Source organism: Nipponia nippon, unplaced genomic scaffold (genome assembly GCF_047370975.1).
Source record: "Nipponia nippon isolate SJK-2023a ecotype South Korea unplaced genomic scaffold, ASM4737097v1 scaffold_43, whole genome shotgun sequence".
Classification (NCBI taxonomy): Eukaryota; Metazoa; Chordata; class Aves; order Pelecaniformes; family Threskiornithidae; genus Nipponia; species Nipponia nippon.
Window position 1 is genome coordinate 48775 of NW_028262362.1, and position 21516 is coordinate 70290.

The 21516-nt window shown below is 58.8% G+C and overlaps 2 protein-coding genes across 2 annotated transcripts in view; both read left to right on the forward strand.

Annotated features, from left to right (window-relative positions):
- LOC104017553 (centrosomal protein of 164 kDa) overlaps positions 1-15312 on the forward strand; it is a 39397-nt gene extending 24085 nt beyond the window's left edge. The window contains 20 exon segments of the mRNA XM_087778235.1: positions 443-659; positions 1272-1349; positions 1612-1743; positions 2042-2164; positions 2703-2846; positions 3057-3140; positions 3991-4059; positions 4397-4575; positions 5109-5235; positions 5658-5725; positions 5910-6117; positions 7078-7185; positions 8339-8453; positions 9753-9839; positions 9842-10099; positions 10543-10609; positions 11109-11225; positions 12135-13058; positions 14044-14172; positions 15176-15312. Coding sequence (XP_087634361.1) covers positions 443-659; positions 1272-1349; positions 1612-1743; positions 2042-2164; positions 2703-2846; positions 3057-3140; positions 3991-4059; positions 4397-4575; positions 5109-5235; positions 5658-5725; positions 5910-6117; positions 7078-7185; positions 8339-8453; positions 9753-9839; positions 9842-10099; positions 10543-10609; positions 11109-11225; positions 12135-12234 — 2281 coding nt within the window. The 3' untranslated portion in view covers positions 12235-13058; positions 14044-14172; positions 15176-15312.
- An 87-nt stretch (positions 15313-15399) lies between these two features.
- LOC148052826 (uncharacterized) lies at positions 15400-20538 on the forward strand. The gene is made up of 4 exons (XM_087778252.1): positions 15400-15487; positions 15861-15972; positions 16150-16357; positions 20051-20538. The coding sequence occupies exons 1-4, from the start codon at positions 15406-15408 to the stop codon at positions 20534-20536; spliced, it is 888 nt and encodes a 295-aa protein (XP_087634378.1). The 5' UTR covers positions 15400-15405; the 3' UTR covers positions 20537-20538.
- The last annotated feature ends 978 nt before the right edge of the window (positions 20539-21516 follow it).

Genomic DNA, 21516 nt, shown 5'->3' on the forward strand with positions numbered 1-21516 from the left:
TGCCCTGAGAGAGGTGCTGCTGTAATGTTGGACCAGGCGCAGCCCTGGGGCCTGGAAATGAAAGAGGTGGCATCTGCAAGGACGGCCGCGCTCGGCAGCGTGGCTTGCCTTGAGCGGACGTCTCCGTCTAACGGCGGTTAAGGCCTGTTAAAACCGCCGGAGGAGGCAGAAAAGGCAGCCGCTGGCAAACTTCTATTTTCCTCTCTCTTTTTTTTCTTAGCTGACGGATATGTCTGCACCCGACTGCTTTGCTGTTTATTTCCAAGGCCTGAGCTTTGGATCCGCGCTTGTGGATCTGTGTGCTGTGGTTCCTGGTTCCTTCTGGCTTGCGTGTCCTGTCCTCTAGCTGTGTCTTCTGTCAGCTCTGGTTCCGAAACGGAGGCCGGCGGTAAAGGACCGAATCCTGACTTGCCTCTGTCTGTTCTTGTCGCAAACCCGGCAGGGCAGAGCAAGAGGTCGCGCTGCAGAAACTAAGAGAAGAGTGGGAGTCCCTGCAGGTGATGGAGAAGGAGAGCCTGGAGAAGCAGCACCAGCTCGCTTTGGAGAAAATGAAGCTGGAAATGGAGGAAGCTCGGCAGAAGGAGATGGTGGGGCTGGAACAAGAGAAGGAGCAAGTCCTGCGTGAGCTCAAGGAGAGATTAGACAGGGAAAAGAAGAAGGTGAGGTGTTTATTGCCAGCTAGGGTCAGAGCCGTGCTGTTCGTGCTGACCTGGCTGGCGTCGCGACGCTCAAGTGTTGAGGTTAAACAACGCCTGCACGCACTTTAATAACGGCTGCCTTGAAACCTAAAGGAAAGATGTTAGGCATGCTGTTAGAGGCGTGACGGAGGTGGGGAGGAGTACTCCCCCAATTTTTATTACCATGGTGATTAAATAGCACTTACTTCAATGGCCACATTGCATCTGACGAAAAGAAGGATCGCCGCGTGTCTCTGCCGAGCTAAACCGAGCCATTTTATCCGCTCGGACTACCGCTTCGGCTGCCGCTGTAGTCCTCCGGAGAGCTTGGGGGGTTCCTGCACGGAGGCGGTCTGTAGTCCGTCCAGCCCAGCGCGGCTGAGATCTGCGGAGGAGGGAGGGAGAAGCACCCTCCCGCTCGGGAGGGAAAGCTCAGCGAGAGTGAAGGCACCTCGTGTACAGTCCGGCCTGAAAGGGGGTTACCGTGCGCTTTTTTGATGCTGACGGAGAGGTGCTAATTGCAAATGCGTCTTGCGCAGCACGTCCCCACAAATAGAGGTTTTCCAGCAGCCTGTCTTGCTCCTGTTCCCGTAGGCAGCAGAAGAGCTGGAGAAACAGTTTGCAGCTGAACTCCAGCAGGTGAAATCCGCAGCAGAAGAGAAGCATCGTAAGGTAAAACGTGGTGTCCTCAGAAAGTAAACTGGTTGTTTTGCTCCCCCACGCTGCCATCAAAGGTGGCCAGGGAGGGCGTCGTTAAATTTTTCCCGCTTCCTAAATGCGGGCCTGGTCTGGCTCAGCATTTGGACGTGCTCCAAGTCGGGGGCGGTGAGGCTGCACGCGCTGGTCCTTGCCGCGGTGCTTGCTCTCTGTAGGAGGGCCCTAAATGGATCTTGTCAGAAGGGTGACAAGTCTCCGTGGGCGGCTTTCATGGCAGGTCATTTCCAGCCTGCGAACCCAGATAGCAGAGGCACAGAGGAGCAAGGAGGCTCGGCTGCGTGACGACTTGCAGCGAGCGGAGCAGAAAGTGCAGCAAAAAGCCTTTCGAGTAACCGAATACGAACGCGAGGCGAGTACTCATCTCGGATTGTTGAGGGTTCTTCACCCTCTCTCCTTGGGCGCGTGGTGAGGCCCGAGGGGCCGCGTCCCCTGCCCAGGGGTGACCGGCGCCTTCGGGGAAAGGACGCCCCTGCAGCATCTCGCCTCGCCAGGGCGCTGGCTTTGCGCTGCCCCGGCCACAGCCTGATGCCCCTCGCAAGGTGCTCGGAGCCTCGGTCCCTCTGCTCGTGCGAGAGGCTGATCGCTGGGGGGCCACCGGAGCGCAGCGCCGCAGGTCGGGGAAATATCTGTCCGTGTTACCCCCGCAGCTCGGCGAGCTTATGAGAGAGAAACGCCGGCAAGTGGAAGACGAGCACGAGAGGAAAATGGAGAGGATGAAAGAGGAGCACCAGGAGGTCCTAGCACGGATTCAGGACCAGTACGAGGAGGAGGTACTGCGGGGGGAGAGCAGCGAGTTGCTCAGTTGGGCTGCGCCTGGGCTGGCACTGCTGCTTGCCAGGCCCGCCTGTCTCGGCCGCTCCTAGAGCTGGAAGTCTCCTTTCTTCTAGCAGAACTGTTGCCATAACGTAAAATGAATTTAGGCTGGGGTTGTAAGGATCAGCTGTCCAAATAGTCTCTGGGCAGGCCCCTTCCACGTGCCTTTGTGGACTTTGGTACAAGCGAAGCTCGTTCACGTTTTTGCAGGTGCCTGTTCTGGAAAGCCTTCTGCCTCCCGTTTTTGACTATACAGTCGGCAGCGCGTGACAAAACCTTAGTTTCATGGGTGGCTCCTTCTTTCTTGAGCCGCTCCCTTGACAGCGTTGTCCCTGTAAGCAAGCGGTGTTAATTTGCTGACTGGCGTTTGCTCGGGAGCTGCTGTGGGACGGGCTGGCTTTCCAGAGGGCGCGCGTCCCGTGGGTTCCCGTGGCCTTGCTGGAGAACCTCTGCTTCACTCAGACGCTTTCCTTCTTTGGGTTTTGCGACAAACAGGAGCGGAAGCAAAAGGCAGAGCTGTTCGAAGGCCTGCGAAGTAAGAAGGCGCGCCTCCAGCAGCTCCACGCGGAGGAGGTGAAGGCTCTGCAGGCGGAGCTGGACGAGCGGCTGGCTGCGCTGCAGCACAGGCACGGGGAGAAGGTGAGGAGAACCCTTTGCCTTAGGTTGCTGTGACTTGGCTGCCTGGGGACGGCCTGGGCGTGGTGACACCTCCGTGTGCGTGCCAGCCCAGGGCGACGCAAGCGGCGCGTCACACCTCCCCAGTTTTCCTTGCTCCTCCTGGTGGCAGAGCTCTGCCCGGCGAGTGAGGAACTCGTGCCGTTCTCTCTTTGACTCGGCATCTCCCTGCAGGAAAGAGAACTCCAGGATTCGGAAATGGAGCTTGAAATGCGCATGAGGGACGTCGAAGCCAGATCAGCGCAGCTCCTCAGCCAGGTGAGTCAGCCCTGGTGGGCTCGCGGAGGTCTCCTAGCCCGTGCTGCTCCTCTGGCTGCTCCCTCGGGGGGGGACTTTCGGAAGCGCTCAGCCAGGGCTTGTGCTGCCATCCAAGCTACAGGTGAAGCTTCCATCACGAGGCGGAGCAGGGCTAAGCGGTCCTCGTGACTGATGTTTGCAGCGACAGCCAGCGCTCTGGCTTTGTCGGGGCTTTGGGAGGCAGTAAGTGGCAGAGGGACCATAAAAGCCTTTCGAGGCAGCGCGTCCTGCTCAGCGTAACTTTGGATTTTAGTCAGTCCCTTCCCGATCTACCTCCTCTTCTCCCTGCTGCCGTGAAAAGGCAATGAGCGTTGCTGGATCTTGGGCAGCAGGGTGGGAGAGGGAAGCACCCCAAATGCTCCTGTGGAGCTGGCAAAGATCACCGGCTGATGCTCTCGCCTGCCAGGTCTCTAAGTGCTGGCCTGTGCCCAGGGCTGTAGGTAGCCTTGCTTCGGTCAGCCCTTCCTTTCCAAGCGGCGCTGGAGTGAGAAGTAAAAGGCGGAGAAATGCCGGAGGCAAGCAGAGGTTTCAGAAAAGCAAGATCCCGCAGAAGCGGCTGCGTGCCTTGAGTGCCCTCGCAGCTGAGCAGGAAGGGCCGTTCTTCCCACGGGAACGCAAACGTTCCCAGCTTGAAGTCAAAGAGAGGCAGGGGATCTTGAGCGCAGGAGGGGGAATAAAGCAGCACTGACAAGAGTCCTCGGGTGTCTTGAAATGGTCTTGAGACTCAGGCCTGACCCCGGTACTTCAAGTGCTGCTCGGCGTCGGCCGTCTCCTCGCTCTGACACTCGCCTACTTTCTCATCTGGACCTAGGAGGAGTCTCTGAGAAAGAAAAGGCAGCAGCTGCTGGATGAAGACAGACGGACTGAGCTAGAAAGAGATGTATGTATGTCTTAGCTCCGGAGAGGTGCCGTGCTGCCCTCCTTTTGGGGCTGAGGGGAGCACGTTGGAACTACGGCTTTAAAAAAGCAAACTGTTGCTTCTGAATTGTGAGTATGAAAATCCCTCCCTGCCTCAGCCGGGAGCGCCATCTTGCCGGGAGGTTGATTAGCTCTGAGCTGCTTCCCAAAAAGAAGAGACAGCCCTCTTCTTCCAGGACTGGCACGTGCATTCGTAGCTCCGGGACCTCCTGCGAACTGCGCGAGTGGCGAGCCACTGAGCGCCTTTCCTTTTGGTTTTGGGGAAAGGACTGTGAGGGATTGTTTTGGTTTTCTTCTAGGAAGCTGCTTTAGCTTCTCAGCTCCGCCTGGAGGAGAACAGGAAGGAGCACGCCAGCCTCCTTGAGTCCCTCCGGCAGCTGCGTAGGTCCCTTGAGGAGCTCCGGGACCAGAAAGCTGAGCTGGAGGCCCAGGTGGACTTGTTGCAGACCCGCAGCCAGAGGCTGCAGAAACGCATCAGGTGCGTGGAGGAGAAATTTGATCTCGTGCAAAAAATGTCCCCTGTGCTCCTAACGGAAACCTCTCTGACCTCGCCTGGGTCTCTCCCTCACCTCTGAGCCTCTTGCGTGTTGGGCCGTGCTCCTTCAGAACCCTGACGGTGGTTTTACTGCGTGTCGAGGGCGTGGAGGTCCCGGGGGCTGTTTCCACATCTATTAGTAACTCGCTGTGTAACTTTGCCCCTGCTTGCCAGGTTAATTGGTCTGTCTTCTCCCCGTCTGTCTTGTGAGCTTAATAAGATGCTCGGAGAGGGGCACTGAAATGCGGAGAAAAGATTCTCCTGAGGGTAGCTGAGGCTCTGGGTGAGGGCGCGAAGCGACGTTTCCCTGCCCAGCCGGGGGCTACGTCCGACGTCGCCCCGCAGAGCCGATACTGGTGGCGTCTTGCACGTCTGCGGCCCTTTCCCTCCTGGAAACTGGAGGTCGCTTTGGACGCGGCTGCAGATGGATTACCGGTCTAATCAAGCGCTGCCGCTGTTGCCTTTTCTCGGGGCAGTGAGCTGGAGGCAGCTGTCAGGAGCAAACAGGAGACTTTGAAAGAGCTGGAGGCAGAAGGAAGCGTGGAATCTCCGAGAAGGAAAGCCGAGCTCCACGTTGAAGACCTGAGAGAAAGTCTTCAAGCTGTGAGTAACGCGGACCGTAAAGGTGCTTCCCTGTGGGATCGGAGGCCGTAACTGCCTTGAAAAGCCCAGCTTTTGTTCCTTCTGCGTGAAGCCGGTTGAGATGCAGCGACGCGTTTTCTTTGCCAGGGGACGTCGACGCGTTTAGCAGTAATTGTTGAGTCCTGTCTGTTGGGGGGGGGGGGGGGGGGGGGGGAAGGAGTTGTCGGATCCTTGAGCGCCCTTGGAGTCCAAGGCAGGACTTGAGTCAGGGATGGAAATGCCTGTGTTCCTTTTCACGAGTCAGATAAAGAACACCCCCGGCACTGGTCTGGGATCTGGGCGATGCCACGATGATGTCATTCCAAATTTTTGCTCCTAATGGGATCCTGGGGTTCCGTCTCCCATACGTATTCCTTAGTTTTTGAAATGCTTCAACTCCTCAGCGCTCGCCCAGAGAGCCTGCTTCCCCGCCCTCGCAAAGCCATGAGAACAGCGCCTTCCAGTTTGATCAGTGAGTATCTGCATGGCAGCCGCTTCTGGAAAACGTTGTCGCTTTGGTTTTGCAAGCAAATGTTTTTGCTGGGGTTTACGCGCGTTGAGCTGGCCCTCCGGTTTTGGGGAGGGGGCTGCGTGAGGCTTGCAGGACGGCACAGCCAGCGCAAAGCCAGGGGCATGCCCGTCTCTCTCTCGCCTAGCGTCAGGAGCTACATCTCTGCGGAAGGGATCTTCATCAGGAACGCCAAGGAGTTCCTGGTGCGCCACACCCTCTCCATGAGGAAGAGGCACGCGGCGCTGAAAGCTGCAAAGCAGCAGTGGCGCCAAGATATGCAGGAAGCGCGGGAGGCGGTGCGGGATCTAGACAGCTCCCAGCTCCTGGAGGGCGTGCGCCGGAACCTGGAGGAGGTGAGCTGAGCGCCGCCCGTGTCCGGGTGTCGGCATCGTGGCTGCGCGAACGAACCCGCAGCCCGGGGCTCGGTTCCTGGCTCTGCAGGTGCGGTGACGGGCAGCTGAGGGGGCCGAGTCCTCCTGGAAATCGGATCTCGCGTGTTTTTTGGGTTAGATACGCGGCGTTCGTCCCTCCTCGCGTCTTCCTCATCATAACACGAGGGTTAGAGGCTGCGGATCGCAGTGACGTTACCGTGCGTCAGACGAGCGGCCCAGAGCGCCTGCGTGGGCACGCGTGGCCCGCAGCTAACGGAGCGTTGCGCGGTAGAAGAGTTTCGGTTCTGTTTCGCTGTGTGCGCTGCGGACTAGGAAGGCTCTACGAAGCAGTGGCTGCAGTGCGGCCCGTGCTCAGTAGCTTGCTAGCTTCCAGGAGCTCTGGGCGCCTTGAAAACGGAGAAGGCATTTGGTGGGGAAAGAGGGATTCCCGTGCCCCGCAGGTCCCATAACGCGCTTTTTCCTCCTAGCAAAGGAAGCGACAGGTATCCGTCCCATCAGCGGGTACAAATTTAGGGTCGTAGCTCTACAGTGATTTCACCCTTGCTTGGCAGAGGGTTCTTGAGCACTTGCCAGCTCTGCCGGTACGCCAGGCAAAGACAGGGAAGATCGTAGTTTCCCTCGCTCGCGATAAGCGCTCTGCTTACGTCTGCAGAACCAAAGCTGTTGACCCTGTTGGCTGCCGGGTGTGGAAGTGAAACCTCCTTTTCCCTGGGGTGAACGTGCTTTGAGGCCTGGGCTCTGCCCTCTGCACGCTCCGCTTCCCGCGCTCTCGAAGGCCTGGGAGCAGTTGTACTCCAGCAGCACGATTCCCCGTGCTGAGCAGAAGCGAGATAACGAAAGTCACCACGACCACGAACGCAGGTTATTTCCTGTCATCCTTGTTTAATTTTCCTCCTTGGCTTGGCTGTTGGTCCACTGCAGGAAGCAAAGCGGTTGGAGAAGATGAAGTCGGCTATGCGGAAAGGGCAGGTGCTGCTGAAGAAGGAAGAGGAGAAGCTAAGCCAGCTGGAGTCCTCGCTGCTGGAGGAGGTAAGCACAGCAGCACTCCTGCTTGGGCCTGCCCAGCCGCGCTCCCAGCCCGCCCAGAGCTCCTGGCCCTAGGCTGGAGTCTCTCTGCGGGGCTTTTGGTCCCTCTGCGGGCTGCTTAGCTGGCGGCCAGAGGCTGGTGTTTGCCAGCGGAGCCGGACTTTAGAAACACGTTCTCCGGGAGCAGAACGGTGCGCCTGTCTGAGAACGGCGGGAGAGAGGCGGCCAGTCGCAAGGTCGGGGAGCACGGCAAGCCCAATTGAGCCGTGGCCCCCGTGATTCGCTAGCTCTGCAGCCAGCAGGGCAGATGCGGGCTGGGGTTTGGGACGGAGACTTTCTTCCACGGCGGCAGCTTGCCAGGCAGGGCTGCTGGCGGCCGGGATGGACCTGGGGGGAGCAAACCTGCCGAGTGCGCTGGCTTGCGAGAAGCGTGCTCGTTAGGTCAGAAACGAATCACAGTTAACACCAGCGTGCTGAAGCATCCTACGATATAAACTCAAACCTCACATCAGGATGCTTGGATGTCTTATTAACTGCCTGTATCTTGGCCGAGACGGCAAACGCTGAGCCTTCCCTCTGCTGCTGACACCTGGACTCGCCGTTAAGCGTGGGGCTGCAGAGCGGATGCAGAAGGCAGCCTGAAAAAGCTGCGTGACTCGAGGCTCGAGAAAGCAAGGGCAGGTCACCTTGCGCGAGCTAGGCTCGGGTCTGCTTTCCCGACCGAGGCAAGCCCTGGGATCCGCTCGGCTCTGCCTGGGACCGCGGGGCCTTAGGCGCAGGGCGGCAGCAGATGCGAGAGCACGAGACCTTTGAGGGTCGAGCGCTTGTCCTTGGTGCAGAGAGAGAACCCAGCCCACGCGGGAGTTTTGAGGCTTATTTAAACCAAAGCACTTGGCCTCCTGCCTAGAAGGGCCCGTTCACGTGGCCGTTGGCTTTGGCCTCCAGTGCGCGCACGTGCTTCTTCCAGAGACCGAGCGGTCTCTTGACTTTCAGATTTTGCTGTCGGGGGCCGAAGACGAGTCTGCTGTCGCCTGGCCTATGCCCGTCTCCGCAGTCCAGCCTGCGGAGACTGGCTGTAGGCGGTATTCCAGCGGCTTTGATGTTTCGGGGACAGAACGGGAGGTTTTATTTGCGTTGTTTCCCTTCTTTTGACCAGCCGTCGGACGAAGATACGCTGAAGAGTGCCGCGTGCAAGAAGACGGTGACTTTTGATCTCGGCAGCTCTGAGGACACAGACAGCACATCCAGTGTGAATCTGCATCAGCCTAAACGTAAGCGCCTGACGGGCTTGATGTGCTGTGCCCAGCGCCTAATGCTTTAGACCTGGCTCTGGCTTTCCCTCTCGCCTCTCGGAGGTACCTTCTGCTCTTCTGACTCGTGCTCGCTAGCGCCCAAGGCAGGTCTGCCCTCCGTGACGGGGGCAGGTCCGTCCTCCGTGACGGGGACTGCTCTGCGTACAACGTTTTACGTGAGAAACTCCTTTCCCGCCTGTAGCGGCAGGTGAGAGGGATGGGACCTGCGTGAGAACTTGCCCTTTAAATCTCTACCGTTCTTTTTCGAGCGGATTATAAAATCCGGCTTCAGCTCTTCCCGCTGCTGTTGCAGAGCTGTCTTCCTCTTCTGCGGGTGTCCGGCCTTCCTCTTCCTCACGTCTCTGGCAGGAGAGGCTGCTGCAGTTCCCTCTGCCTGCTGCCTGTGCTTTTTTCTTTGCCTCCAGTTGCCTGTAACTGGAGTTGCGCGGGTGCGGAGGAGGGCTCCCCGTAAACAGCCGGGAAGGCAGGCGGGCTGTGTTGCTCGCAGAAGGGCTGGCAAGGCTGAAGCTTAAGGAAAAGTTGGAAAGCTTCCCTGTGGGAACAGACTGACAATCTGTCCGGTCTGGGATCATCTCTCTGGCCCTGGTCAGTAAAATACCCGCAGGCACGCGTGAAACTTAAGGGTCTTCTCTCGCCCTAAGACGAGAGCCCTTCCGTCAGGATGGTCCCATCGGTCCCACCTCCAGCCTGGCTGGTGGCCTCGACACCTTTGCTTTCTACGAGCGTGTGAAGTGTGACCAAGCCATTCTGCCTCCTGCTCAGCTGGCGCGCGGTGGGAGCGCTGAAGTACAGCGTGTCGGCCCGCGCCGGGGTCTCGCCGGAGGGGCAGGGTGCCGTACTGGGGGTTTCGGCCCTTGAGAGGGCTCGCCGCTTGCAAGGGAACCGCCGTTCACGGCTGCGTGCTGCAGGGTACAGTAGAACTCGGAGGGACGGAGCAGGGGGTGAAGCGCACGCACCGGTGCCTATCCCGCTTGTCCTGCGGGCCCTGTTCTTGCAGCTTTGGAGGGTCTTGTCCCCGCTCTCTGGTTTCTCCTCCGCTTTGTGCCCAAGCAGCCTCCAAGGCACAAATCCTCGTTGTCAGCCCGTATCTGCTCTGTTGGCTGCAAAGCCAGGTTTCTGCCTCTCTATCCCGCTTAGCAGACGCTGATCAGGCTCGGCTCGGGGCGCGACGCGCAGTGGGGAGCGAGCCTCCTGCCGGGGAGGCGGCGTCTCCCTTGCCTTCCCAGTCACCCCTTTTTTCCCCCTCTCTTCTGCCAGTTGATTTGAGAACGGATTTGCGGCCTGCCCCCCAGCTGGACAAGATCAAGTACTTGACAGACTCCCTGCAGCGTATCAGCAGTGAACTGAGGGGGTCCTGGGCGTCTTGGGCGCTCCGAACGATCGCCAGTCTCCGCTCTTCACCTTGACACCCTGCGACGGCGTCCCTCCTTCTACCTATGCCTCCTTGGCAGGAGTCCAGGCAGGGAGCTCCCCGGTGCCCTCCACCGCGGCATCCCTGGTGGACCGGTGGGCCTGGAGCACTGGGCTGAGCTCCAGCCGCTCCTTCGCAGCCGAACAATCAGTGGACAGCTTCCTAGCAGAGAAATGGCACAAGTATTTCCCAGGTCAGTCTCCTGTCAATCCATCTGCTTGCTTGCCTGCGACTTTTGATTTACAGCCCTGCAGGTTCTAACGGGCTCACCCGTCCGATGCTGGTGCTGCCGATGGGAAGGGTGCTAATGAGATAAGGAACGAGAGCCTCGTTCCGGGAACTGCAGCATATGGCTGATCTCGTCGTCCTGCTTCTGGGGCAGTTCAGCCTTTCAGAGGCACCCAAGAAAGCCGTCGTTGCTGGCGAAGGGAGCAGAAGGAGATGGCCCTGCTTCACTGGAAGCCTCCTGTGAATTGCAGACAGGGTTCACCATCTCGGCTTCCTTAACGCCACCGTGTCCTCGGCCGGTGGCTCAGCTTGTAAGGACGGTCTGTCCATAGCACAGGAAAGCAAACGCGCCCAGATGTAAAGACTGGCGATTTCTCTGGGGGCCTGTACTTAATGTCTGTTTTCCAGGTGGGTTCCCGGTGCTCGGTGGCAGTTCCAAGCCTCTGGACAACAAGCTGGGATACGTACCTGCAGAGTAAGGGTCCTTTTCCTTCCGTTGTCGTTTCGTTGTCCTGCTTTTATTTCCCTGGAATGATTTGCGGGTCGCATTTCATAGAACGAGTAGATAGCAAAATCAAAAGCTACGTATTAAGCAGACAAGTCAGAAGCTAGTAGTTATTACTGCCACGCGCTTGGCGGCGTGGCTGTGCTGACAGCCCTCGTTCCAGGACCAGGGTCCGAGGGTGTCGGCGCTGGGCCTCGCCGGCTCCGCCGTGCGGGCGGGTGGAGCGGAGGCTGCCGCCCCAGCCTTTCCAGTGCTGCACGGACTAAAAGGAGGACGGCAGCCTGATAGCGGGGGGCTGCTGCAGCGTTTCTCTACGATGGGGTTGGGCAGAGGACTTTGAGCCAAGAGGAGGTTGCTCTTTGTTCACCGTGGCTCTTTCTGTAGCAGCCCCTCATTTTCTTTGCCATTTCGGGGCTAGTTTCTGCCTAGACCTCTCTTTCCCACTTGCGCCGTCTCTCTCGTGCAACAGGGAGCAATTACGGCTGTTCCAGCAGTCCCAGAGCCGTGAGTCGGACAAGATGAGTATTGAAGGAAGGATTGAGGCCATCAAGAAATGGCTAGAAGACTTCAAGAGGGATTCCAAAGTGTATCCTTTGCCTGCGTCTGGTCTTCTGTTGCACTCCACCTTCCTGCAGCGAGTAGGAGACGGCGGCAGGAGGTGAGGGAATCGGGCCCCAAAGCATCGAACAGCAATTTCGAAGCCTTAGCCTCTATTTTGGCGCCCGGTTCTGCAGAGGAATACGATGTTTAGCAGTTAGAGCGTGAGTGACCTGTTGGCTGTTCTTTGCCCTGGGCTTGACAGAGAAAGTCTCTTCCCTTTCCCCAGCCGGGCTGCGCCGCTCTGCGGTGCCACGGCTCTGCTGTGGTACGCAGCAGTTGGAGCTGGTGATGTGAGGATTAAAACCAAATGAACCAGAGGGTGCAGAACGGAGGAGGCAGCAGGGCCCTAGTCTCGGAGGCCTGCCTTTGGTGCCATCGCTCCAGCCCCAGCCCCGCGGGCGACTCCGCTAGGGGCAGTCCCCGCTGAGCAGCCCGGGACGAGGCGAGGGGGCCGGAGCCGCGCGGGCCTGGCGCGTGGGGTGGCCGCGTGGCCGGGCGGGGAGGGCTGGGGCTCCCCGGCGGAGCGTGCTCTCCAGCTCGGTTGGAGGCATGGCCTTGCATCGAATGAGGGAGGCCTCGGCGCTATTAGCGGGGCCGTTCCCAGGTTTGCGGGGTAACAGCATTATGCTGGGGCTGTCAGCATCTCCTCCGTGGCGTACGCTGAAATTAGCAGCAAACCCCTCAGGCCTCCGACAGCGCACGCTGTCCTGAGCACGGCGCTCCTTCGAATGCCCTAATCCCCCTTTAATTCCCTTTGGCTCGGATGCAGCGGGCTAAACGCAGCACGTGTGCGCGAGGCTGGCTCCCGCCCCTCGATACCTGTCCTGTCTGCTGGCTGTGCTCGTGCCTGCTAATCCCTCCCGTAAGCCGGGCTTTTCCTTCACCCAGCTGCCAGACCTCTCTTCCCAGGTGCACAGAAGCCCCCGGCCGGCAGCTCCAGCCTGCTTCAGCTCAGACTGGATGAAAACAGCAACATTAAAGTGTACCGCTACTAAAAGGGGGGCTTGGCGCCGGAGAGGCAGTGGCTGGGGCCCCTGCGGGCCCCCTCACGAGATGCTGGGTTTCGGTGATGCCCAGCCGCCTCCGCGCTGTCTTTGGGCCGTGCCCTTGAAATATAGGCTCTGCGCAAGAGAGCGGAGGAAGGAGGAAGCGAACTTCCCAGCTGGATTCTTCCAATCCTGTATTGTGTCCAAATATACTTTATAGACTGTTTAATCCAGTTCTCTCATTAGCATTCTAGCAGTCGTGAGCCAGAGCTGTGAATCACGGGGGACCCTGAGTAACCGGTCAAGGGGGAGGACGTTAATCCAGCCGCGGCTCTGCCAGAGGAAACGCGTCGGGGAACGAGCCCCCACCGGTGCCCGGCAAATGCCGAATTGCCGGTGGGCCAGGTCGCCTGGCCTCTGGTGCGCGCGGGAGCAGGGGAGGACGAGCAGCGAAAGGGCTGTAGCGTCGGGGGCAGAATCGGGGAACGGTGGTTTCCGACTCTCGGGAAACGTTGCTCTCTTTTCGGGGATGGAAGCAACTGGGACGAAACCAGGAGCGGCTTTTCAGGGCAGACCTGGGAAAGCGCTCCCTGCTCCCGCTTTCTGCCGCGCCGGCCAGAGCTGCGCAGGGATTTGTGTTGAAGCAGAATTGTGTTGGAGCGGAGGCTGTGTTGCAGGTGGCGGGAGGCTCTGGGAGAGAGGGAGGAGAGACGGAAAGAAATGCTGCCCCCAATGTGGCAGAGTCATCCCGCTCCCTGGGCTGAGCAGGGTTCCCTTTTGGCGGCTGCTGTTCACGCTGACCGTTCAGCTCCGGAGCCCGCGCCTTTCCACAGGTCGGTCCCGCCGGGATCGGTGCGCTCGTCTCCAGGCTTCAATTTAATCAAACTTAGCCACTCTCCCGTTCTGAAGAAAAAAATGAACGGAAAGGTCGCCGTGTGTGATGTTAATGAACCGCTTTGCTCTGCTGCTGCTGGCGGCCCGCTGCGGCTCCGCCAAATGGCTAGCTCGGGTTTCTAATGACCAGCGCGGGGTGGCGCCCGGTTAGCTGATAGGGACTCTCGTCGGTTTTGGGATACTTTTGTCTGTTGAAAAGCCACTTCCCTACTCTGTTTTTTGTTTCTTTTGCTGTTTCTAGGGACCCCAGTGCTAAATTTGTGGTGAGCTTTCTTCTGCTACGTTTAGCAGATTTAAAGACAGAATTGTTTCAATTACTGTTGGGGGAAAAAAAGTCCGTTAAGTTCAGTTTTTTTGTAGAGCCTTAATTTGTGTCCCAATGAAGCATATGGTACAGGTAACGTAATCTACTAAATAATAGCTTCGCTCAACTCTTGGCTGAGAATAAGCAAATGTACAGAAGAGTTTTCTGGATGAACGTAAGACTTGCAATCCTGTCGCGTGATCGTTTATAGAAAGTGACCTTTGGGTCAACCAACCAACCAACCAACCAGTCGACTGGTAACAATGTGATCTTTTAAAGGAAAACAAAACAATAGGTGTGGGAAACGTTACAGCTCGGCACCTCGGCTGAAGGTGTTCCCCTCGCTGAGGGAAGCCTGGGGACTTCAGACATTTTGTTTTATTACGAAGCAGCGTTTTGAGGCGCAGGCGGGTTTTGCAGACGTGCTCCTATGGGACAGGAGCCCCTCTGGCGTAAGGAAAGCCTGGCCTGGTAAAGAACGCGTCGCCTCCCGACTGGACGTGGCTCCAGCAGAGCGAGGGCAGCGGCGTAACCCCGCTGCCGGCCGGCGTCGCGGTGGGTTTGCATCTCCCCTTTCTCCTCGGCTGTCCTCTCACCTCCCTTTCTTTTTGTCTTCGCAGCCTGCAGAGAGCTGTAAGCCCACCAGCCAGACCAAGAAGTTGCTGGGCTTGGTCTGTGAAGAGAAGAGTTCCCTGAACACAGCGGCCGTAGATAAAGGGAGAAACGAAGAGGAGGCAAGCGAGGACGAGGTAGTTTGCGCGCCTTGGCTCTCAACGCCTGTCGGTGACCGTAGCGCGTGAGGCCTCGGAGTGAGGCTGACGAGGAAAGCAGAGGCGTGCGTTGAGCATTTGGGGGGTTTCGGGGTGAAAGCTGGCCTGAGCTCGTCCTTGCGCTGGGTTTGCGCGGCGGGACTGGACGGGAAGGCCCTGTCCCCGCTCCTGCCGCTCCTCGTGCTGGGAGCCTGCTGGGCCACCTGGCCTGCGTGAGGCTAAGGTGGCGGTGCCGAGCCGCGGCGGGGGCGGCTGGGCTGGGGAAACTGACTTGCGCCTGCCTCAGCCCGTGGTGAACGGGGTGTAAGGGCTCAGCTGCGCAGGGCCGCCCGCCGTCTTTGAGCTAAATAGCGAAGCTCCGGAGGTGGGACACGTTGAATTAGGATCCTTTGAGAGCTTCCGAAAGGTCCCCTGGGAAGGCGAGAGGGGCCGGGGCGAGCCGGCTGCGGCGGGAAGCTGCCTCGTCCCTGGGCAGCGCGGGTTCAGCCCAGGGACTGCCCTCGAAAAGCTGGGCTGCGCTCTGGGAAACACGTCTTCTCCCTTTCTCGTTTCGCCTTATGTTTGGCCTGTTTAAAAAGTCCCCAAAGCAAGCGCTCATCTCCTCTGCAGGAGCCTAAAAGCCGGGGGGCTCCGATTGTGACTCCTGTGCCGCTTCAGCTCCGCTCCCTCTTCCCGCGGCCCCCGCGCGGCGCGCGCGCGGAAGGGCTTTGATTCGGCTTCGCCGTAAGCAGAGCGGAGAGCTCTGCCCTCTTGCGTGTTTTCCGTCCTTGGGAGGGTGCCGAACCGCAGAGCGGAGGGCTGCTGGCTGTGCAGGTGTATCCCAGCGGCGCGCAGGTGGGCTCCATCTCCTCGTTGCCAAATGAACAAAGCCTGAAGCAAAACCCAGTTCCAGCAGCTTCTACCCTTTGTAGGGAAGGGGGGGAAACGCGCGTGGAAATAACGTGCCATTTCTCCTCTCTTTGCGCTCTTCGTTCGCTTTGAGCCGTGTCCTCCCGCCTTGACCAGAATCCATCAGTTCTGGCCGCCTTCGCTCTTTGCCCTTCCCGTCTGCACCCGCCCTCGGCAGCCCCTGGCTCCCCTGCACCGCCCCGGTGCCGAGGACCCCGCGGGGCTCTGCCACGCGCCGGGCGACGAGGAAGCTTTATTTCTGCCGGCGCGCGTTCGATCGTTGTGATCTGCCTTACTCCTCCGTGCTGCCAGGTGCCGGGAGCCATGGCGGGATCGATGGTGCGCATCGGGGACCAGCTCATCCTGGAAGAAGACTACGACGAGACGTACATTCCCAGCGAGCAAGGTAACCGATGCCTGGCCTCCCGGGAGCCGCGACGAGGGATTCAAGCGCGCGAGCCGCTCCTGGGCGTATTGAGAAAACGGGAATCGGGGAGAGCGTGGGGGGAGAGGGCAGGATAAATGGGATTTTGTAGAAGGCGGAGCTGAAAAATTAGCTGTCTGGTTGCGAAGATAAATGCCGTTTGCCAGTCTTCCTCCCTGCTTTACCGGCCTGGCAGGACGTGCTTGCTGACCCAGGGCTGTCTCAGCAGCTTTGAGCAGCTTCCTCTCGGGATCGGGGTTTCCCCGTGCGCCCGTTGCTTTAGCCGAGGAGGTTGCCTTTATTGTGTAGTGCCCGGTGTAGACCGTCGCCACAGGTCCCTCTTCCGTTTTCCTAGAAATCCACGACTTTGCACGGGAGATCGGCATCGACCCCGAGAAGGAGCCGGAGCTGATCTGGCTGGCCAGGGAAGGCATCGTGGCCCCGTTGCCACCCGAGTGGAAGCCCTGGTGAGAGCTCTGTCGGCAGCTGCCCTCGGAGGCTCCTGGCCTCCCTGCCCTTCCCCTGCTCTGGGCTGCCCGCGTGGGCAGGGGACCGGCTGGCCGGGCGGCTAATGCCACAACAGGGGGGCTTCCTGCGGGCGGGGAAGTACCGGGCTCGCTCTTCACGCTGTTTTTGCCACGCAGCCAGGATATCACCGGCGATATCTATTACTTCAACTTTGCCAACGGCCAGTCCACGTGGGACCACCCCTGCGACGATCGCTACAGGGAGCTTGTCGTTCAGGAGCGAGAGAAGCTGCTGGCACGCGGCAGCTTGAAAAAGAAAGAGAAGAAGAAAGAAAAGAAAGAGGAGGCAGACAAGAAGGAGAAGCAGTTGCTGAAGCAACCCACCGTGAGTAGGCTCTGCTGCTTGCAGTGCTCCCGGGGAGGAGGAGCGGGCTGGGCGGAGGATGAACACGGGGCTGTGAATTAGGGGCTGACCCCGTGCTCTTGCTGCTTCGGGATGGGAACAGCGACCCCCTGGCAAGGGATCCTGTTCAGTAAGGTTGCGAGTGGGATGAAAATCCCACAGAAGTGGGGTCGCGAACCCACAGAAGCTGGCGAGCTTGGCTTTCGAAGGACGCGCCTGGCGCGGGGGTGCCGCAGCCCTGCGATGCTAGAGCTGAGGGGGAGATGGCCCAGACCAGAGAAGCTGCAGGGAGTTAGGGCAAAATAGAGGAGAAGGTGAAGGAGCAGGTGGGAATGAGGTCCTTTGTGACGGCCCTTCCGTTGTAAGCGTTTCTGGAGACCTGAGGGGTGAAGTTTTGCTTCCAAGGTAATTTTCAGGGGAAAATGGGCAAAACCATCCTGCTGGAGGCCACGTAAGCAGATGTGGCGTTAGTTTTAGTGGTTTTCCTAAAGCTCAGGAGGTAGCTTGAAAGAGCCTTTGTTCGAGGCCTTCCTTGCGTGGCAAACGCTGCACAACTCGCACCTTGCTTTAGTTTTGCAAGGACGCGAAGTGCCTTCTGAACCCAAAACCAAGTGATGGGCGGTAACTCAAGCGGGATGGCAACGTGAAATACAAAATCATCCTTCGTTTTGGCTCTGAGACTCTGTGTAGTAAGCACGCTACAAAGTCAGTCTTTTCCCTGGAGGTCCCACGCTCTAAACTGGGGGGAATAGCTTATTCAGCTATTTTTAGCTTAATTTAGCTTGCTGAATCTCAAGTCCCGGAGTGATTGAGTTGGTTAAGGTGATAAGAAACCGTAAGTTGCGGTCAGCTCTCCTGCCGCCGTGGCCAGTACCTCGAGAAAGGGGCTCTCTTCCCTCTCAAAGGAAAGAAAAATGGGAAAAAGTGTTTGAGCTTTCCCAGACGAGGGCAGGAGCAGTCCCAGCGGCTGCAGGCCGTTGGTTGGCAGGTGGGCGCAGTACCGACTTGTCTGAGCGCAGTTTGGTCCCTGGGCTGCTGCTGTTGTTGTCTTAGGAGGTGAAGGCGATCGGGGGCTGGAGCACCTCTGCTGTGAGGACAGGCTGAGAGTTGGGGTGGTTCAGCCTGGAGGAGAGAAGGCTGCGGGGGGACCTTGTAGCAGCCTCCCGGTGCCCGAAGGGGGCCTGCAAGAAGGCTGGAGAGGGGCTTTTTCCGAGGGCATGCCATGACGGGACAGGGGGTAATGGCTGTAAACTGAAAGAGGGCAGATTTAGATTATATATAAGAAGAAATTCTTTACTGTGAGGGTGGTGAGGCACTGGCACAGGGTGCCCAGAGAAGCTCTGAAGCCTTGTGCTCCAGCCCCTGCCCCAGCCTCGCTGCCCTGCTCTGGCCACGCTCCAGCCCCTCCATGGCCGCCTTGGGGTGAGGGGCCCAGCGCTGAGCACGGCATTCGAGGGGCGGCCTCCCCAGTGCCCAGCACAGGGGCACCATCCCTGCCCTGCTCCTGCTGGCCACGCCGTTCCTGACACAAGCCAGGATGCCACTGGCCCTCTTGGCCGCCTGGGCACGCTGCTGGCTCATGTTCAGCGGCTGTCGACCAGCGCCCCCAGGCCCTTTCCCGCCGGGCAGCTCCCAGCCGCTCCTCCCCACGCCTGCAGCGGTGCCTGGGGTTGCTGTGCCCCCAGTGCAGGACCCGGCCCTGAGCCTTGCTGCCCCTCACCCCGTGGCCTGGGCCCATCGCCCCAGCCTGGCCAGGGCCCTCTGCAGGGCCTCCCTGCCCTCCGGCAGATCGACGCTCCCGCCCGACTGGGTGTCCCCTGCAAACTGACTGAGGGTGCCCTCCATCCCCTCGTCCAGGTCATTGATAAAGATATTAAACAGAATGGGCCCCAGTACTCGGCCCTGGGGATCACCCCTGGTGACCGCCCACCAACTGGGTTTAACTCCATTCACCGCCACTCTCTGGGCTTGGCCATCCAGCCGGTTTCTTACCCAGCAAAGAGTACGCCCGTCCAAGCTGGGAGCAGCCAGTTTCTCCAGGAGAATGCTGTGGGAAAGGGTGCCAAAGGCTTTACTAAAGTGCAGGCAGACGGCACCCGCAGCCTTTCCCTCCTCCACTGAGCGGGCCACCTTGTCGTAGGAGACCAGGTCAGTCAAGCAGGACCTGCCTTTCACAAACCCACGCTGCTCCCTCTGGGAATAGCTGGACCCTTTTGCTCTGTTTTGCCCAAACTTTTTCCCCCTGTTGCCTATCGCAGGATCCTGCCCTTCCCTGGGAAGAACGTTCCAGGCCGTTTTGTCTTTGTCCATGAGTAATTGCTTCAATTTAATCAAACTTAGCCACTCTCCCGTTCTGAAGAAAAAAATGAACGGAAAGGTCGCCGTGTGTGATGTTAATGAACCGCTTTGCTCTGCTGCTGCTGGCGGCCCGCTGCGGCTCCGCCAAATGGCTAGCTCGGGTTTCTAATGACCAGCGCGGGGTGGCGCCCGGTTAGCTGATAGGGACTCGGACTATAAATACCAGATAAACTGCGGGTTATCCTGAAGGTTGTAATCAGCCCGGTGGAAGTGAGTTTATCTTTGCTGAAGGACAGCTCACACCCTCTGCTCCGTACGTGTAGTTGATGGCCATCTATAGAAAATAATTAGTCAAGCCCAGAAGGTGTGATTTCTTCTGTTGCCGTTGCTGTGGCGCTGACTTGGCGGAAGGAGGATCGGCGTATATCGGCTCCCTCTCCCCATCCCTCGGCGTGCGGGTGAATTAACTCTGTTTGCAGTCTGTAATCTCGTATGGGCGCAGAGTGCAGGAGCTGTGATTTCTGAACGCACGCGTGTGCCGCTGAAGCAACAGCCCGCGGCCGTGCTGGCACGCTACGAAAAAAATCCTGGCGTAGGTGTGCTTCTAGCGTAAGCTGTGCGGTGTGCGGCAGGGCGAGGCTGCTGGGGCGGGCAGTTCCGCGAAGCCCAACAGAAGGACCCCGTTGCTGGGTGAGGATAACTGGCGATGTCGGGCGTGCGTCGCGCAGAGGTGGGGGTGCTGGAGGGCTCCCGGGGCTCTTGCTGCGCTTTGAAAGGGAGAGGTGTGTTCAGGAGCCCCTTACTGCTGCAGCAGAGCTGCTTTGCACTGCTCGTGCCTTTTCTGCTGGTGCAAGGTGAGGAAGCAGCCTGGGTTTCGGTCTGCGAGGAGGCGGTAGTTGCAGCTTGTGGAGAGTAGGAGGCTCCTTGCCATCGGAGTGGTTTCTGCTTCACGGTTTCACGCCGTGCGGAGTCGCAGGGCAAACGGAGGCGAAGCTGCCCGGTTTGCCTGGGGTGCGAGTTGGTAAGAGCCCTCCCAGAGGGTGCTGCGAGGGGGTACGCGCAGCTGCGTCGGCTCCCGTGGCGGCCGTCCTGCCCTCGCTTTGGTTTTGGGGTGATGCCCGCGGATTTTCCGAATCGCCTCGCTGCTGTCGAGTGAATCGCTGTATTCAGATGGGTCTTTGGAGGGGTCAGAAATAGCATGGGTTCTCCTACGGCAAGAAGCAAAATCGCAAAGCTTTGGGTGACTTTAAGACCAGTTTGATTGCCTTCCATACCGCCCCTTTCAAAGACAAGGAGCTTCATTAAGATAAAAAACACGCTCGTTTCTTGGGCTCAGGCTTTTTTTTTGGTTTTAATCTGTTGCTTTTCTATGCACAGGGCCTCAGCGACCCAGAGCTAGCAGTGGCTGCTGCAGGAACCGCCGGCCCCTGGGAGCACCCAACCTGCCCCGCAGTCCGCCCGCTCGCGCTTCCACATCGGCTCTGGTCAGCGCGAGACGGCAATTTGCCAGAGCGCGGTTACTGGGCGTTTGACTTCTGCCCAAAATTATCGCCAGAGGAGAGCAGGCGGGGTGCAATCAGCCCAGCAGGACCCGCTCGAGGGCAGGCGCCGACTGAAGCTGCCGCTCTGAGCTCGGGACCAGACCGCGACCAGCTCACGCAGCGAGGAGCGGCAGAACCCGCCGGCCTCGGGAGAAAAACAGCCCCGAGCCAAAGCTTAGTCACCCAAAGGTTCGACCGCCTCTGCCGGCAGCGGGGCGGCCCGCAAAGCTCACAACCAAACGTGCGAGAAGCAGGCAAAGGCTCCCTCATCAGTATGCAAACAAAACCGCGAGCACGTCCTACTTTCTCGCTGTTTTATTAAAGCTGTGGCGTCTTGTTCAAACGTTAGCCGCATCCTGCGTACAGCGTGTACCATACACAGACCGCATATTTTAACCATGTATTTTTATCAAAGTGCAACTGGAACGCTGTCAGCTTTAAACCCGGAGCTGCGGCACACGGAAAGAACGCCATTTGTCTGAGAGACCTTCTCAGGGCTGTGCGAGCCGTCCATCGGACCGGAGAGGAGGCCAGAGAAATCAAACCCCTGGGGACTTGCCAAAAAGCACCAGTTCGGAGCCTCACCTGCAACTCACCAAGCGAGAAACGAGAGCTCACGGCCCCCTTGCAGTCCAGTTCGCAGAGGGTCACGAATGCGCCACCGAATCGCGCGCTGGCCGTGAGGCTCTGCAGAGGCCTCAGTGACATCATAATTCCGGAACCCGGGAGAACGCCTGCGAGCGGCCTTTCTTTAGCGCTGCTCCAGAAGAGGAGTCCTTACTACGCTTCCTTTTCCCTGGGGGCGAGGGCGTCTGGAAAGACCGGTCCCTAGCTGTGCTCCCTGTCAGGTTCTTCCTGAGGACAGGACAGATATGCCAAACGAGAGCCATCGGGATTCTTACGCTTCAAACCAGGACGCAGATACGGCCCTTCGAGGAGCACCCGCACCACAACCCCATGCACCCACGTATCCGGCAATACTGGGCACACAAAAAGACTGCTCTCCCGGCAAGTTTACCTCAGTTACTAGAACATCCCAGAATAATTTCTTTAGCTGGCAGAACCCTATTTCAGGGACAGATACAGACAAAACGTTTGTTAACGCTACCCCTTAATGACCGCAGATGCCACCCTCCAGAAGAGGGAACGACGCCGATCAGACAGAGAGGCGGAGGAGGCGGGCGCTTTTCCTCCTGCAAAAACAGGCCACTATGGGTTTTCTACGGATTTCAGAGCTAGGACAAGTCAAGCGGGTTATAGTTGGTTTAGCTGATCTTTTTACAAGCTGTAACGCATTTTACC